This window comes from Dermacentor silvarum, chromosome 3 (assembly GCF_013339745.2).
Source record: "Dermacentor silvarum isolate Dsil-2018 chromosome 3, BIME_Dsil_1.4, whole genome shotgun sequence".
NCBI lineage: Eukaryota > Metazoa > Arthropoda > Arachnida > Ixodida > Ixodidae > Dermacentor > Dermacentor silvarum.
Window position 1 is genome coordinate 27,546,055 of NC_051156.1, and position 15,746 is coordinate 27,561,800.

General features: G+C 51.7%; 2 protein-coding genes across 2 annotated transcripts in view; one reads left to right on the top strand and one right to left on the bottom strand.

Moving 5' to 3' along the window:
• LOC119444271 (sodium-dependent serotonin transporter) overlaps positions 1 to 15,746 on the bottom strand; it is a 444,718-nt gene that overhangs the window by 367,680 nt on the left and 61,292 nt on the right. The window lies entirely within an intron of this gene.
• LOC119444272 (uncharacterized) lies at positions 10,082 to 12,947 on the top strand. The gene is made up of 2 exons (XM_037708696.1): positions 10,082 to 10,111; positions 12,411 to 12,947. Exons 1-2 carry the CDS (start codon positions 10,082 to 10,084, stop codon positions 12,945 to 12,947), a joined length of 567 nt encoding a protein of 188 aa, XP_037564624.1.

Here is a 15,746-nt window from a genome sequence, read left to right on the forward strand (position 1 = left end):
CCTTACCGCTTGCTTCACGGCCGCGAGGTTACCACAATATTAGACGCAATGCTTCTGCCCGACGCCTTCGCATCTACCACAGTTGAATGCTGTCCAATATGCTCAGTGTGCCGAGGAATCTCGTCAGCTAGCTCGTCTGTGCATTCGCTCTCAGCAACACTACGACGCTCACAGGTACAATATCCGCGACAGAGAAGTTACCTACCACCCCGGAGACAAAGTATGGATCTGGAGTCCCGTTCGCCTACGTGGGAAGTCGGTCGGAGAAACTTCTCCGTCATTATTTCGGGCCTTACCGGGTTCTTCAACGCCTTAACGACGTCAACTACAAGGTTGTTAAACTACGCGAAACTCCTGCCGTACACCACAACCGGCCATCGTCCACGTGGCTAGGATGAAGCCATACTACGCACGCTGATCGCCTACCGTCCCTACTTCGAAAGCATCGAGCCGATGCTTTTGAAGGGGGGGGGGGGATAATGACACGTCAATTCAGTGCATTTACGTGTGTTGTGCGGTTCCCGTTCGCTTGCGTTTCATTTTGCGCGAAACGAAGGAGAGACGAGGACAACGAAGACGACGTGCTGCTCGATCGGAGATGTTCTGCTGTGTTCCTGGCTGTTGCTTGTCCTGTTATTACGGTGACAATATGATATGGTGTTTGTAAAGCAATCTTGTAGACAGACGACGGCGCGAGCGTCGATATTTTGTGCACTATTCGTGACTCCAAGTAAACGCTGTCTACGTAGCGGCCGCGCCGAGAAACAGCTGATCCAGGTTGAGCTATCCAGGCATGCGCTGAATGCTTCGCAGTTCTCGAATCATCGTGATGCCGCCGCGCACAAACCCGAAAAGAAGACGGGTGTCGTGCACAATTATGCGCTGTGGAAAGACCGTAATTATGCTTTCTTGTTTTCCCCAATGAAGACGCGCATCGGAGAGTGACTTCCGTACTCGGTTTGTTCGGAACGCTTCACTCGGGAATTGTTCCCGGCGAGTAGACCATTGCTTTCTTTTTATTTGCTTTGAATATCTCGCTGGCGTTTCAAATCGCGGAGAGAGAGAGAAACGACAAGGGAAAGGTCGGGTGGTTAACCAAAGACGTTCCCGGTTGGCTACCCTACGCTTGGGGAGAGGGAAGGGGGAAGAATAGATAAGAAGCGAGAATAAAAAAAATAATGAGTCAGTCATTGCCAGAGTCAGTCGCAGAGGAAGGTCAACTGTCACAAGCGCTCATACAGTCCAGTCTCCTTCAAGAAGTAAAGAGCTTTTGTGGCCTTTCGCATGCAAGAATGCGTAGGTCATGGTCCCATAATCTTTTCCTCTGACAGCACTTTGCTATCTAACATGCTGAAATGAGCTTGTAAAAGCTGGGCAATGACACAGAAGGTGCTCTATCGTCTCATCGCACCTGCTCGAATTGCATGCCGCAGTGTTAGCCATTCCTATAGGAATGAATAAGAATTTGTAAATGCGACGCCCAGCCACACGCGACACAGTAATGTTGCTTCGCTACGGGAGAGACCAGGTGGCAAGCGAAGTCGCAATTTAGTGTCGAGAGAATGCAAGCGTGAGTTGCTGAAACCTGGTGAATACCATCTTAGAAGTGTGATGTGGCGAGCAAGTGATTGATGTTGCCGCGTAGCGTCCGTTCTTGAGAGCGGTATAGGCACTCGCTGATGTTTTTGAAGAGCCGAGCGAGCAACTTCATCGGCGCTGTCGTTGCCGACAATTCCGCAGTGGCTTGGCAACCACTCAAAATACAATGTCGTGTCCTTTCTCGATCGCGTGGTGACGAGCTTGCCTTATTTCGTACACTAGCTGTTCGAGTAACCCATGACGTAGGGCAAACTGCAGAGTTTGTAGGGCTGCTTTCGAATCGCAGAAAATGGGCCAACGATTTGGTGGTTGCTGGAGCACGTAATGGATTGCACCTTGAAGAGCCGCAAGTTCGACTGCAGTCAACGTGGTGTTGTGAGAGTATTTAGATTGCAAAGAGTACGATGGAACAACCACCGCTCCCGTAGAGCTGTTGGAATTGGTGGAACCGTCCGTGTAAATATGTATTCCGTCAAGATAAGACTCGTGCAGGAAAAGTAGGGCCAACTGCTTCAGGGCTAAGGGTGATAGGTCTCACAGGCACACGTAAATTTGCCGGAGACACCACAATGCCGATGTTGGGCGTTTTTCATGCTTGAAGCCAGAAGGTATCGACTCGTGTTGTCTCGTCACAATACTACAGAATGTAGCCTGTGGACGTCGCGGTGGCAAACCGGCTAAATGGTGGGATGGTAGCCGTGAAAGGTGTCGAATGTGCGCTCTTAGCGTCTTTCTCGACGATATGGGTGGTGATCAGGTGCTCCTGGGCAATGACAATCGTCTAAGCTGTCGAAGAACGCCTCGGGAGGCCAAGACATGTCTGAAGTGCGTGGGCTTGTATGCTCTGTAGTGCAAGGAGATTAGTCTTGCATGTGTTCGACAATTTTGGAAGACTGTAGCGAAGAAATCCGAGAAATAGCGCCGTGTATAGCTGTAACATGGAGCGTACGGATGCTCCCCACTATTTTTCAGCTATGAACTTAAACATATTCTCAATACAAATTAGTTTTTTCTTCATGTAGGAGACATGGGGACTCCAGGTGAGGTCTCGATCCACAATAACGCCTAAAAACCTGCGAGTTTTCTTGTATGCAATTGAGTGGCCCTCGATGCACCGGGTAAAAAGACATCGGTTTTCGTGTAAATGCCACTAGTGCACATTTTCCCGCAGATATTATCAGACCTTGTCGGCGAAGGTATGCCACTGTCAGGGTTGCAGTTTTCTGTATTCTAGCGCGCACTTGTGGCCGTGTCAAGCCGGACGCCCAGATGCAAATATCATCTGCGTAGAGCGAGACATTATCTGTCTGTGGTAGCGTTTCGGTGAGCCCCACTAGAACGAGGCTGAAAAGAGTCGGACTCAACACTCCGCCTTTTGGGACACCACAACTGGAAATATTGTGACGTCACAGTAAGGTCGGACCTTTATGAGCCCGAGAGACGACACGGCGAAGAAGGGCGGCGTCCACAACCAGCCTGAACAGCCTTCGACAGTCCACGCTGATGATGATGCGCCCGCACGCGCGATGAAGATGAGAGGCACACGCATGATGATGATAATGTACAGATGATGAAGAAGTGCACAATAAATGCCCACACTAATTTCCCTCGCGCGAAAGCGGCCATCCTGGCCGCTGCCTAAAGGTACGGGGAACGCCGCGTGAAGGGCTTTATACGAGAAACGTGGACCACTTCGGTAGAGCGGCAACGGCGGTCAGTTGAGGAAACAACAGGGGTCACGCGATAATTAACTGGAGAAGTCATTTCCAGGACCGTGTAGGGGCCAATAAACTGACACTGAAACTTCTCGCACAACCCAGGAGTGCGAACTGGTGTCCAGAGCAGCACTTCATCGCCAGGCTGGTAGAATACTACGCGATGATATGCGTCATAATGATTCTTGCGGTCCCGCTGTCTGGCTGCGGTGTTGACGCGGGCATGCTGGCGACAATGGACGAGGCGGGAAACATATTCTTCGCAAGAAGATCGAGATGGACTGACAGGGGCAGAGAAAAAGGAAACATCGAGAAAGGAACTGGGTGAACGGCCATAAACAAGGTAGAATGGCGAGTAACCGGTTGTGCGTTGAACGGCGGTGTTATACGCGAAGGTGACGAATGGCAAAATTGTGTCCCAGTTTCTGTGATCGGGTTCAATATAGGCGGCTATCATGTCAGAGAGCGTACGATGAAACCGCTCAGTCAGGCCCTTGGTCTGAGGATGATAACTTGATGTAGTTTTGTGAGTGGTGCCAGAGGCTTTGAGCACTTCGCCTACTAGTTGGGAAAGGAATGTCTTTCCGCGGTCGCTCAGAAGGACACGAGGGGCGCCATGGCGCAGGATGATGGATTGAAGAATGAAGGCAGCGACTTCGTAAGCCGATGTTGAACTTACAGAGGCTGTTTCGGCATAGCGCGTCAGGTGGTCGACGGCGGTCACTATCCATCGACTACCGGCGGGAGTCATGGGAAGTGGCCCATATAGATCGATGCCAACCACCTCAAATGGTTCCGCAGGACATGAGACTGGTAGTAGTTGTCCGGCAGGAGCTGATGTTGGACGTTTGCGACGCTGACAAATGGCGCAGGAAGTGACGTATCGCGCCACACTGGTAGACAGGCCAGGCCAGTAGAAGCGACTGCTTATGCGGTCGTAAGTTTTCTGGATGCCAAGGTGGCCAGCAGTCAAATCGTCATGAAAGGCCTGAAGGACACGCACACGAAGACAACGAGGTAGCACGGGCAACCAGCGTCGTCCATCAGGATGGTGGATACGGCGGTACAGCACGGAGTTTTCAAGCTTAAATTGTGTCAGCTGTCGACGAAGCCGGGCGTTAGGCGGGTGCGAAGCTCCACGAAGGCGGTCTATAATACAGCGACAGTACGAGTCAGCGAGTTGTTGAGACGAAAATTATGCATGGTCGTGCGAAGTGAGATGATCAAGAGTGGCGAAGGACAAAACCGCCGTAGAAGAGACGTCAGTGAGTGCGTCACTGGAGGCGGTGGCGGAACCATTGATGAGTGCGGCTGGAGGAAGCGGGCAGCGAGAAAGAGCGTCTGCGTCTTGGTGCTTCTTACCAGACTTGTAGATGATTTCAAAGTCATATTCTTGGAGACGAAGAGTCCAGTGGCCAAGACGCCCTGACAAGTTCTTGAGTGTGGAAAGCCAGCATAAGGCGTGGTGATCCGTCACGATGGTAAAATGGTGACCGTGGAGATAAGGGCGAAATTTCTGGACGGACCAAACGACAGCGAGGCACTCCTGCTCGGTGATGGTATAGTTCTTCTCGGCAGGTGTGAGCACGCGGCTGGCATACGCAACGACTCTCTCACGCGAAGAGTTGTCTCGCTGGGGGAGCACAGCACCGATGCCATGGCCGCTAGCATACGTGTGCAAGAGTGTGGGTGCAGTCTCATCCAAATGACACAGGACAGGTTCAGGTGTGAGGGCGCCCTTTAGCTGGTCAAAGGCAGATTAACATTCAGGTGACCACACGAAGGGAGCACCAGAACGAAGTAAGTGGTGTAAAGGTGCAGCTATAGAGGCGAAATCGCGAATAAATCGGCGAAAATAGGAAGCGATGCCGAGGAAACTGCGTAGGTCCTTGGTCTTTTCTGGACGAGGAAAGTGAAGCACCGCCGAAATCTTGTCAGGATGAGGTCGAATGCCATCCTTGCTTACAATATGACCTAAGACCTTGATCATCTTGCTTGCAAAATGACACTTTTTGGTGTTGTGCTGAAGACCAGCACTGGCTATGCACGTGAGAACGTCGTTGAGACGTTGCAGGTGCTGTGCAAATGTCGACGAGAAAATAACTATATCATCCAGATAGCACAAGCAGGTCTTCCACTTCAGGCCACGCAGAACGGTGTCGATCATGCGCTCAAAAGTTGCGGGAGCATTGCAGAGGCCGAAGGGCTTACGTTGAACTCGTAAAGGCCATATGGGGTTGCAAACGCAGTTTTTTTCTTTGTCGGCTTCGTGCATCGGAATTTGCCAGTAACTTGAACGTAGATCAAGACTGGAGAAGTACTCGGCACCTTGCAGGGAATCGAGGGCATCGTCAATGCGAGGCATGGGGTACACATCCTTGCGCGTGATCTTGTTGAGCGCTCGATAATCTACACAGAAAGGCACGGAGCCATCTTTTTTACGGACCAAAACAATGGGAGACGACCAAGGGCTAGCAGAGGGGCGAATTATCTCACGTTGCAGCATGTCGGCGACGTTTTGCTCAATAATTTTGCGCTCAGCTAGAGACACGCGATACGGCCGGCGACGCACGATGGATCTGCCGCCTGTCTGAATCCGATGCGCTGTGATGGTCGTCTGTCCCAATGTCGAAGAATGGGCGTCAAATGAACCTTCATGCTTCTTCAACAAGGCAAGGAGCTGTTGCGTCTGCGAAGGGGTCAAGTCCGAGCTGATTACAGCAGCAAGAGCGGAGGTAGAGGCAGAATGTCCTGCAGTAGGGATTTCAGAGGGAGCAGCCTTGAGGGGAACGACAGAGAGAGGCTCGGAATCAGCGACGCAAGCCAAAGTGGTGCCTTCAGGAAGTAGAATTTTCTCAGGTGTTGTGTTCCTTGCTTCGAGAAGCGCAGATCCATTATCGAACCTAACTAGGCCTGAAACAATGGCTATCCCTTTTGTGAGCCAACGCGCACAAGGTAACATTAACACATCTCCATGGTCGATGGCGTCGGACGTGATGGTCAGAATTTGCTGACAGCCTGGAGGTAGCTCGGTATCTTTTGCTGCGAGTAGACGAAGTGGCTGGTGCGGTTCATCGCCGAGTGAATAGTCGGTGTCGGTCATATGTACGACACCTTGCGCACAACATATAGCAGCAGAAGCAGAGGCAAGGAAATCCCATCCTAGAATGAGCTGGTGGGAGCAGGGCGACAGCACAGTAAATTGTATGTAGTGGACAATGCCATCGATGGATACACGCACTGTACAAAACGCGGAAGGGCGGATTGTTTTCCCTTGAGCTGCAACAAGCGCGGGTCCATCATAAGGCGTCGTAACTTTCCTGAGACGCCTACACAAATCGGAATGCATAACAGATAAAGTCGCACCGGTGTCCACCAAAGCTTCAACGTGCACACCTTCAACAAACACGGACATCATATTACAAGGGCGCGCTGGAGGAATTGTAGTCCTGTCGGTGAATGCAGTTTTTCCTCCGAAAACTGCATTACTTAGTTTTCCGGGCGGCGGTCAGAGGTGAAAGAGGCAGGCCGAAGCGGTGACGAGGAGCGGCGGAAGGGCGAAGGTGATCGGCGTCTGGTGGTACAGTAACCATTCGGCGTCTCGGTCGTTGCGGGCGGAGATAGGGAACGGCGTGGGGGAAGCGTAACGACGGCTTTGGTAAGAATACCAGAATACGCATCGCGTTCACACAGGTCGTACCCGCGACGCTCATCTTGTTGGCGCTTGCGGCAAAAACGTGATATATGGCCGCGATAACCACAGTAATAACAGGTAGGACGAGACGGTCGCCAAGGCGGGTAGTAAGGGGCGCTCGGTGCGCTGTGAGATAGTGCGGTCAGATGGGGCGATGACGGCTCAATTGGTATTGAGGGGACATTGGCCGGAGGAGCGACACCAACCTGCGTGTATGTGGGTAGAGGCAACGTGGGACGTACACTAGTCGGAGGCGCGGCAGCGACCTGCGCATATGTTGGTACGGCGCGAGGGGCCGGAGGGTCCACATTCGCAGAGCAGGTCATTGATGCAAGTTCCTCTCTGATGACGTCGCGCAATGCTGCACCAGAAGGCTGAGCAGGAATCATCAACGAAGATGACAAGCCAAGTGATTGAAGTTCTTCGCGTATGATCGCCCGGATAATCATGCGCAAGTCGGGGTCTGCCGCAGAACGGTGTTCGCTGAAGTCCGGCTGCAAGCGTACGGACTCGAGCTCGTCGAGGCGCTGGCACGTCAAGACGATGTCAGCGACGGTAGCCGGGTTCTTGACGGCGAGCGCGTTGAAGGCCACAGTCCCAATACCTTTAAGAACGTGGCGTATCCTGTCTGACTCAGCCATGGCAACATTGACACGGCAACAGAGTGCAAGCACATCCTCGATGTACGATGTGTAGGACTCGCCGGAGTGTTGTTTGCGAGCATCCAGAGTTTTCTTCGCAAGGGCGGAGCGAACCGCCGGCGTGCCTAAAACTTGCTGTAGCTGCTGCTTGAAGTTTGTCCAATCGGTGAAATCAACCTCATGGTTGAAAAACCAGGTCTTCGCCACACCGGTCAGGTAGAACGAGACATGGCGGAGCTTGTGGGGATCATCCCACCGATTAGCAGAGCTTACGCGCTCGTAATCATCCAGCCAGACCTCAGCATCTTCACCACGAAGACCAGCGAACATGTGGGGATCGCGCTGGTGGCCTCTGATGATCACAGAAGGTGCGGCTTGTGGAGGCGGGATGGTTAGGGTAGAAGCACCAGGCTGCTCGTCCTGCGACATGCTGACGGACAGTGGGCACAAGCGGCGACCCGAACGAAGGTCCAGGGAGTAGGCCAGGGGCGTAGAGGACGGGGAACCAAGAAGGACCTCCACCACTTGTGACGTCACAGTAAGGTCGGACCTTTATTGAGCCCGAGAGACGACACGGCGAAGAAGGGCGGCGTCCACAACCAGCCCGAACAGCCTTCGACAGTCCACGCTGATGATGATGCGCCCGCACGCGCGATGAAGATTAGGGGCACACGCACGATGATGATAATGTACAGATGATGAAGAAGTGCACAATAAATGCCCACAATATATCTAGTTGTCGGGCCATCTTCTGTAAAAACAAACACCGATCTCCTTGAGAGATAGCTGCTAATCTATCTGAAAACGTGGCCTACAAGTTCTACAGCCTCAAGAGCTTGGAGAATGACTTCGTGGGTTACGTTGCCGTAGGCACCTTTTACGTCTAAGAAGAGTGACACAGAGAGACACTTCATAGCTTTTTGTTGCTGCACGGAGGTCACAAGATCAATGACGTTGCCTATTGAAGACCGTCCACGTCGAAAACCAGCCATAGCATGAGGGTAGATGTTATAGTATTCAAGGTACCACTCCATACGTGTCAGCAACATCCTCTCCATGACCTTACCGATGCAACTCGAAAGTGCGGTCGGTCGGTACGATGTAAGGTCCAGCGGAGACATTCCAGGCTTCAGTAGAGGCACCAGTCGGCTGCACTTCAACTCGTCGGGGATTATGCCGTCATGCCAAGATTTATTGAAGATATCCAGCAAACAGCCTTGCGCTGTTGAACTCAGGTGCCTTAAGGTAGCGTAGGTTACCCCATCGAGACCGGATGATGACAACCGCCTGCCCGTAGCCAATGCCGCTTGCATTTCTTGCATAGCGAAGGGCACTTCCATACTTTGATCTCTCGTGACAGGGACGTCATGTAGCGAGAGGTACATCAGTAGACCGACGTAACCAGTAGCCTTTGCACAAAAATCACCAGCGACTTCAAGCTCTGGTCGACTTTGATGTAGAGCGAGTGCTGTGAAGGGACGACGTTGTTGTGGAAGTGATCGAAGACCCTGAAGAGTACTCCACACGGGGGATATCGGCTTGCGAGGTTCCAGGGAATCGCAGAAGCTCTTCCATCGTTGGTCCTGAAGTTTGTTCATCTCACGATGAATTTTCTTGTGTCGGGCTTCCCTCAAGTAATAAATGGACTTAGTACGCCTATATCGTCTCTTGGCCCGTCGGCGGATCGCACAAAGCCTGTCCAGTTCTTGGTCGAAATCTGTGCGTCTTGTCGATGGTGTATACATCCTGTCTTGTCGTTGGTGAAGCCTGCAGCGCTTGTATGATAATGTCTTCAAGGGGCTCGTGATGTTCATGTCTGCACTTGTCTCGATCGAAAGTCGGTACGCTTTCCAGTCAATCTGTCTTGACAGCATAGGCGAAATAGAACTGTCAAAGCCTCTGACATTAATATAGGTAGGCATATGGTCGCTGCCATGAGTTTCAATGTCTGTGAACTATTGAACTTTAGCACGTAAACTATGAGACACTAATGTCAAGTCCAAACAGCTACTGTAAGTCACTCCGCGGAGACAAGTCGGGGTGCCATCGTTCAAAACGCTCAGTCCGTGCTCGGCAGCGAGATCAACTAGACTCGGGCCTCATTGATTAGTCCTGAAATTTCCCCAAAGTGTATGATGAACGTCAAAGTCACCCATGATTATCCAAGGACCTGGAGTTTTCGTGAGTATGTCGTTTAGTCTCTATCGATCAAGTCGATCAAGTCGGGGATTTGGAGTCGGCACAGTTGCCGACATGACGCTGACGCCGCTGTGGCTGGTGCAGGTACCTCTGGCCCTTGTTTCGGCGCTTCGTCTCGAAGCAGCAGAACACCAATCGGCTTCGACCAACAGGACCCACGTGATGCCGATCGAGCTTATATAGGCATTCGACACCATGGCTTCGTGGGATTTGGAGCCGGCACACTTGCCGACATGACGCTGACGCCGCTGTTGCTGGTGCAGGTTAGTCATTACTATACATCTGAATCGCAAATGCTAGTGTGTGCGTTGCCGGCTCCTCCCACGATGCCAAGTGTTTGTACTAAAAATCGCGGATGCAGCATGCACAGATTGCGTCTGAAGGCATTCCGTTTATTTTCCAACAGAGTTATCTACTTGATTGTGTTGCTAATTCTCGCGGGGGATCGGTGTTGAACTAAATCCCGGGCCTACCAACACACCGGAGATGGAATTGCTGCAATGTTTGCAAAGTGGGCAGGGAACCTTACTTTCAAAGTTAAACGGCATCGAAGCCAGGTTCGAAAGGAATGAGAACATACTGATGGAAGTGAAAAATACTCTTAGCCAAATTCAGAAGCAGATAAAGGACATCAGTATGACTGTTACCGAACAGGCAGCTATAATACGGCCTCTCATGCAACAGGTGAAAGATTTGCAGAAGAAAACAAACACCTAGAGAACAGAAGTCGCCGGAAAAATCTTGTTTTCTATGGTGTTGACGATAAACCCTCAGAATCATGGGATGAATCCGAAGCTATGGTAAAGAAGATTTGCAAAACGAGCCTTGGAATTGAACTCGGGTCTCTGGAAATGGCGCACCGCTTAGGACGCTATAACGAAAATAGAAAAAGACTGATTATTGTTAAATTTTCCTTGTATAAAGAACATCAGGCGGTACTTCTTAACGCTAAAAAATTTAAGAATTCGCAGTACAGCGCAGGCGAAGATTACTCATCTGAAACAAGAAATACAAGAAAGAAGTTATGGGAATACGCTAAGGCAAAAAGAGAAGATAAGAACAATAAAGTGAAACTGAACTTGGACAAACATTTCATCAACGGCAGGGCTTTCAGGTGGGATGAAGACAAAGAGAAGGTCGTTCCATTACTTTGGCAGTGACAGACTAGAAAAAAGCAGAAGTACCAATGTCGAGAACTCGTTGCTGTCATCGTGAACTGCCGAACTATAGTAAACAAAACAGCCGAGCTTTCTGGGTTGATAGAAAGTGTTCACGCTGACATAGTCCTTGGCACTGAATCTTGGTTAAAGCCTTCAATTGCTGATAGTGAGGTGTTTCCAGAAAACTACGTCGTCTATCGCAAAGATAGGTCCACTGCTGGTGGGGGTGTCTTTTTGCTTGTTCATTCATCATTACGGTCTTCAGAAATTGATTACGAGTGCAATGCACTGGAGTCTGTATGGTGCAAAATAGTCCTATTTGATAATTTCACGTTCACTGTTGGAGTCGTTTATCGCTCGCCCAGCTCAGATATTAGAACAGTGCAAGCATTATATCAAATTCTCACCGAGGCCTTAGCTCAGACGATGCTTCTTGGGGGTGATTTTACTCTGCCTGGGTTATCTTGGTGCAATGATACGTGCACAAGTTCTGGCGAGCGCATGAACCTTGCGATGAAAAATATCGTGGACACGTTTGGTCTGAGGCAGTACGTTACCGATCCTACTCGCAATGACGCTGTGTTAGACTTACTGCTTCGTAACTCGCCAGATTTCGTAAGAAATGTGACTGTCATTCCGGGAATTAGCGATCATCTTGCTGTTGTTGCCGTTATTCGAAAATAAAAAAACGGTGCGAAGTTATCTACGAGTAAAAGGTTCTACTTTTATGAGAAGGGTGACTACGATGCAATTTCTAAGAAACTTGGTAATTTCTTTTCTGTTTTTGAGTGCTTATCTGAGGAGCGTAGTGTGCATGATATGTGGGACAACTTAAAAAATATGTTACTCGAGCTGGTAAGTGCACATGTCCCCAATGTTGATTCTTCACGGCTTAAAAAGCACAAACAGCAATGGGTAACAAGACATTGTAGTTAACGCCATCCGTGCGCCGCTATAAATGGCCCGCGTTTAAATGGCTAGTTTATAGCGCCACTCAAGGACACCACGTCAAGCACCTAAAACGCAAGTCTGTTGGCGCACGCGCCTCCCCGTGTCTCGTGAGAGGAAAGAAAAAAGTTCAGTCTTTGTTTGGAATTCATGGCTCACGGTCTCTTTGCTCTTCGCCCGCGCTAGCAACCAACTGTGGTGACCCAACATGAACACGCACAGTGACATCGACGCGCCTACCGTGTCTGCAGTCGAATTGAAGCTGCCCCCCTTTTTGCCCGCCGACCCCGAGCTCTGGTTCATTCAAGTCGAGGCACAATTCGCCGCCCGGCGCATCACAGCCGACCTCACGCGCTACCATCACATCGTGAGTAGCTTGCCGCCAGCTACAGCCAGCGAGGTCCGCGATTTGCTTCTGGCCCCACCTGCGGAAAACACCTACCAAACTTTGAAGGAGACACTCATTCGACGCCTCACACCATCCGAACTCGAAAGGTTACGGCAGCTCCTGAACGACACGGACCTTGGCGACCGCACGCCATCTCAACTTCTGCGCCACATGCAGCGTCTTGTCGGAAGCGTTACAGGTCTCGACAGCACGCTACTGCGCGAGATATTTCTTCAGCGTCTCCCCAGCCACGTGCGCGTGGCGCTTGCTACGGTGGCTGAAAAGGATATCGGCAAGATGGCCGCCATCGCTGACGCCATCATGGCAGCGGCAAACCCCTCCGCCTCCGTCGCTAACGTGCAAGTGAAGAGTGCTTCTGCCCCCTCTCCCAACGAATTCCTCGAGCTTCGCGAAGAGATCGCGCGCCTCACCGAAACAGTGGCAGCTTTGCAGGCACGCACCTCGCGCCCTTTGGAGCAGCGCAGTGCACAACCACAGCAGCCGCGACTCCGCTGGTGCTGGTACCACAGGAAACATGGCGATGCTGCGCGCAAATGTGTTGCGCCCTGTGGCTATCCGGGAAACGCCACAGGCCAGCACTGAGGGCGACCAATGCTGCAATATCGACGGAAAGTCGCCCCTCAGTGTTCTTCTTCACCGAACGCAGTGGTGGCGTCCGTTTCCTTGTGGATACAGGCGCAGAGGTGAGCGTTATCCCTGCGTCTCCAGCTGACCGTAAGCGCCCGAGCTCATCTCCATTACAAGCAGTCAACAACACAACGATCGCTACTTACGGACATCGCTCGCTATCTCTCAACCTAGACCTAAAAAGAACATTTAGTGGGGTTTTTATACTTGCTGATGTGAAATTTGCAATCCTGGGCGCCGATTTCCTCCGTCACTTTGGCCTCTTGGTAGACGTGCGCAACCGACGCCTATATGATCCTGTGTCGCAAGCAACAGTGCAAGGCAAGCCCTCAAGACACCCTCCGTTAAGCCCTACCTTGGTCGGACCAGCCGGAACATCTCGCTTTGTGGCAATACTGAACGAGTTTCCCGAACTTATGCGCCAAGCAAAGGCGGACACTGCGGCTCAGCATGACGTGCTCCATCATATATATATATATATATATATCTACGACTGGTCCTCCCGTTCATGCCAGACCGCGTCGCATGTCCCCTGAGAAGCTCCGTTTGGCACGCCAAGCGTTCGATCATATGCTCGAGCTTGGTATCATTCGGCCCTCGTCAAGCCCTTGGGCGTCTCCGCTTGACATGGTACCAAAACCGGCATCAAATGACTGGCGACAATGTGGTGATTACCGGGCACTCAATCGAGCAACTGTACCAGACCGCTACCCTGTGCCACACATTCATGATATTACAACGAACTTGCACGGTGCTATAATATTTTCCAAGCTGGACCTCGTGAAGGCATACCTTCACCACCAGACTGGCACCACCACCGTAGTGGCACCAGAGGATGTCCCGAAGACCGCGATAGCAACACCTTTCGGCCTATTTGAATTTCTTCGAATGCCATTCGGACTTCGCAACTCTGGACAGACCTTTCAGAGGTTTACAGACGGTGTCTTACGCGGTCTAGATTTTTGCCACGTTTACTTGGACGATCTGCTTATCGCTAGGGCCACTCCATCTGAACACGAGGAACACCTGCGAACCGTTTTTCGACGTCTCTCTGCACATGGCATCGTCGTCAATGCAGCAAAATGCCAGCTCGGAGTGCCCGAGCTGACATTCCTGGGCCATACCATATCGTGTGCCGGAATTCGTCCCCACCCGGAAAAGGTAAAAGCTGTGCGAGAATTCCCGAAACCTAACACTAAGCGGCAGCTCCGCGAGTTCGTTGGACTGGTGAACTTTTATCGTCGTTTTGTACCTCAGTGCGCGGCTATCTTCTACCCTCTGCACAGACTACTAACAACTGCGGAGAGCAAAGCGGGGACCCTCACTTGGACGGACGAAGCATGCAACGCTTTTCATCGGGTCAAGGAGGTTTTGGCAAACGCGGCTTTGCTCGTGTATCCGCAACCAGGCATACCACAGTGCATAATGGTCGATGCCTCAGACACAGCCATCGGCGCAGTATTACAGCAGCTGAGCAACAGAATCTGGCGCCCGACATCTTTCTTCTCGAGAAAGCTGACCCCTGCAGAAGAGCGCTACAGCACTTTCGGCCGAGAGCTGCTTGCTATCTATGCCGCCATCTGACATTTTCGTCACTACCTGGAAGGCGTGGATTTCTTTGTGCTCACAGACCACAAACCTCTAACGTACGCCCTGAGTGTCCCGACATCGGACAGAGGAACGCACACAGCCCGTGGGCTACGTCAGATGTCTTACATATCCGAGTTCACTACAGACATTCGGCATGTGAGCGGCGTCAACAATGTGGTCGCAGACGCCCTGTCACGAAGTCCTGTGAACGCCCTTAGCCTTTCCCAAGGAACTGATTTGACTCAGCTGGTGGCAGCTCAGCAAGCTGACCAAGAACTCGGTCAGTTACTGACAACAACAACCGCGCTGAAGTTGCAATCGTTACCTGTGTCCGGCTCAAAAGACCGAGTGCGCTGCGACGTATCAACGGACAACCCTCGTCCTTTCGTTCCTTCTGGCCTTCGTCGTACCGTCTTCCAGTCGCTGCACAAGCTGGCACATCCGGTAGTTCGGGCGACACAAAAACTAGTGACTGCAAGGTACGTCTGGCCATGTATAAATCGAGACGTCCGGCAGTGGACGTGAGAGTGCATCGCCTGCCAGCGCTCCAAAGTCCAGCGCCACACCGTGACGCCATTGGCGAGGTTCCCAGTGCCAGACGCACGATTTGAGCATGTGCACTTGGACATTGTCGGACCGCCACCACTTAGTAATGGTCAGTCATATTTACTTACTTGCGTGGACAGATTTACACGCTGGGTTGAAGCTGTGCCTATCGCAGACATCACCGCTGATACAATCGTCCATGCTTTTCTGTACAACTGGGTGGCTCGCTTCGGTGCGCCGTCCACAGTTACGACTGACCGCGGCAGACAGTTTGAGTCGGCTCTTTTTGCCAGCATAACACGGCTGATGGGCACCTCTCGCATCAGAACTACTGCCTACCATCCTCAGAGCAACGGTATGGTGGAGCGCTTCCACCGCCAGTTGAATGTGGCTCTCACAGTACGGAAGGGCACAGTTGGACCAAAGCACTGCCGCTCGTCTGTCTTGGTATCCGCACAACGCTGAAAGCCGACATTGGCTGCAGCGCCGCCGAGCTGGGAGTATGGAACAGCACTGCGATTGCCTGGCGAATGTTTTACGCGCTGTGAAGATGAAAGCCCTGTACCTACTGGCGACTACGCAAGCCGGCTGCGCGACATCATGGGCAAGCTTCGCGCC

Bases quoted from the DNA above. Each gene is read 5' to 3' on its own strand.
- LOC119444272 (XM_037708696.1), top strand. From the start codon at position 10,082: ATGACGCTGACGCCGCTGTTGCTGGTGCAG. The intron at 10,112-12,410 runs GTTAGTCATTAC...CAAACTTTGAAG, and splicing joins CGCCGCTGTTGCTGGTGCAG to GAGACACTCATTCGACGCCT.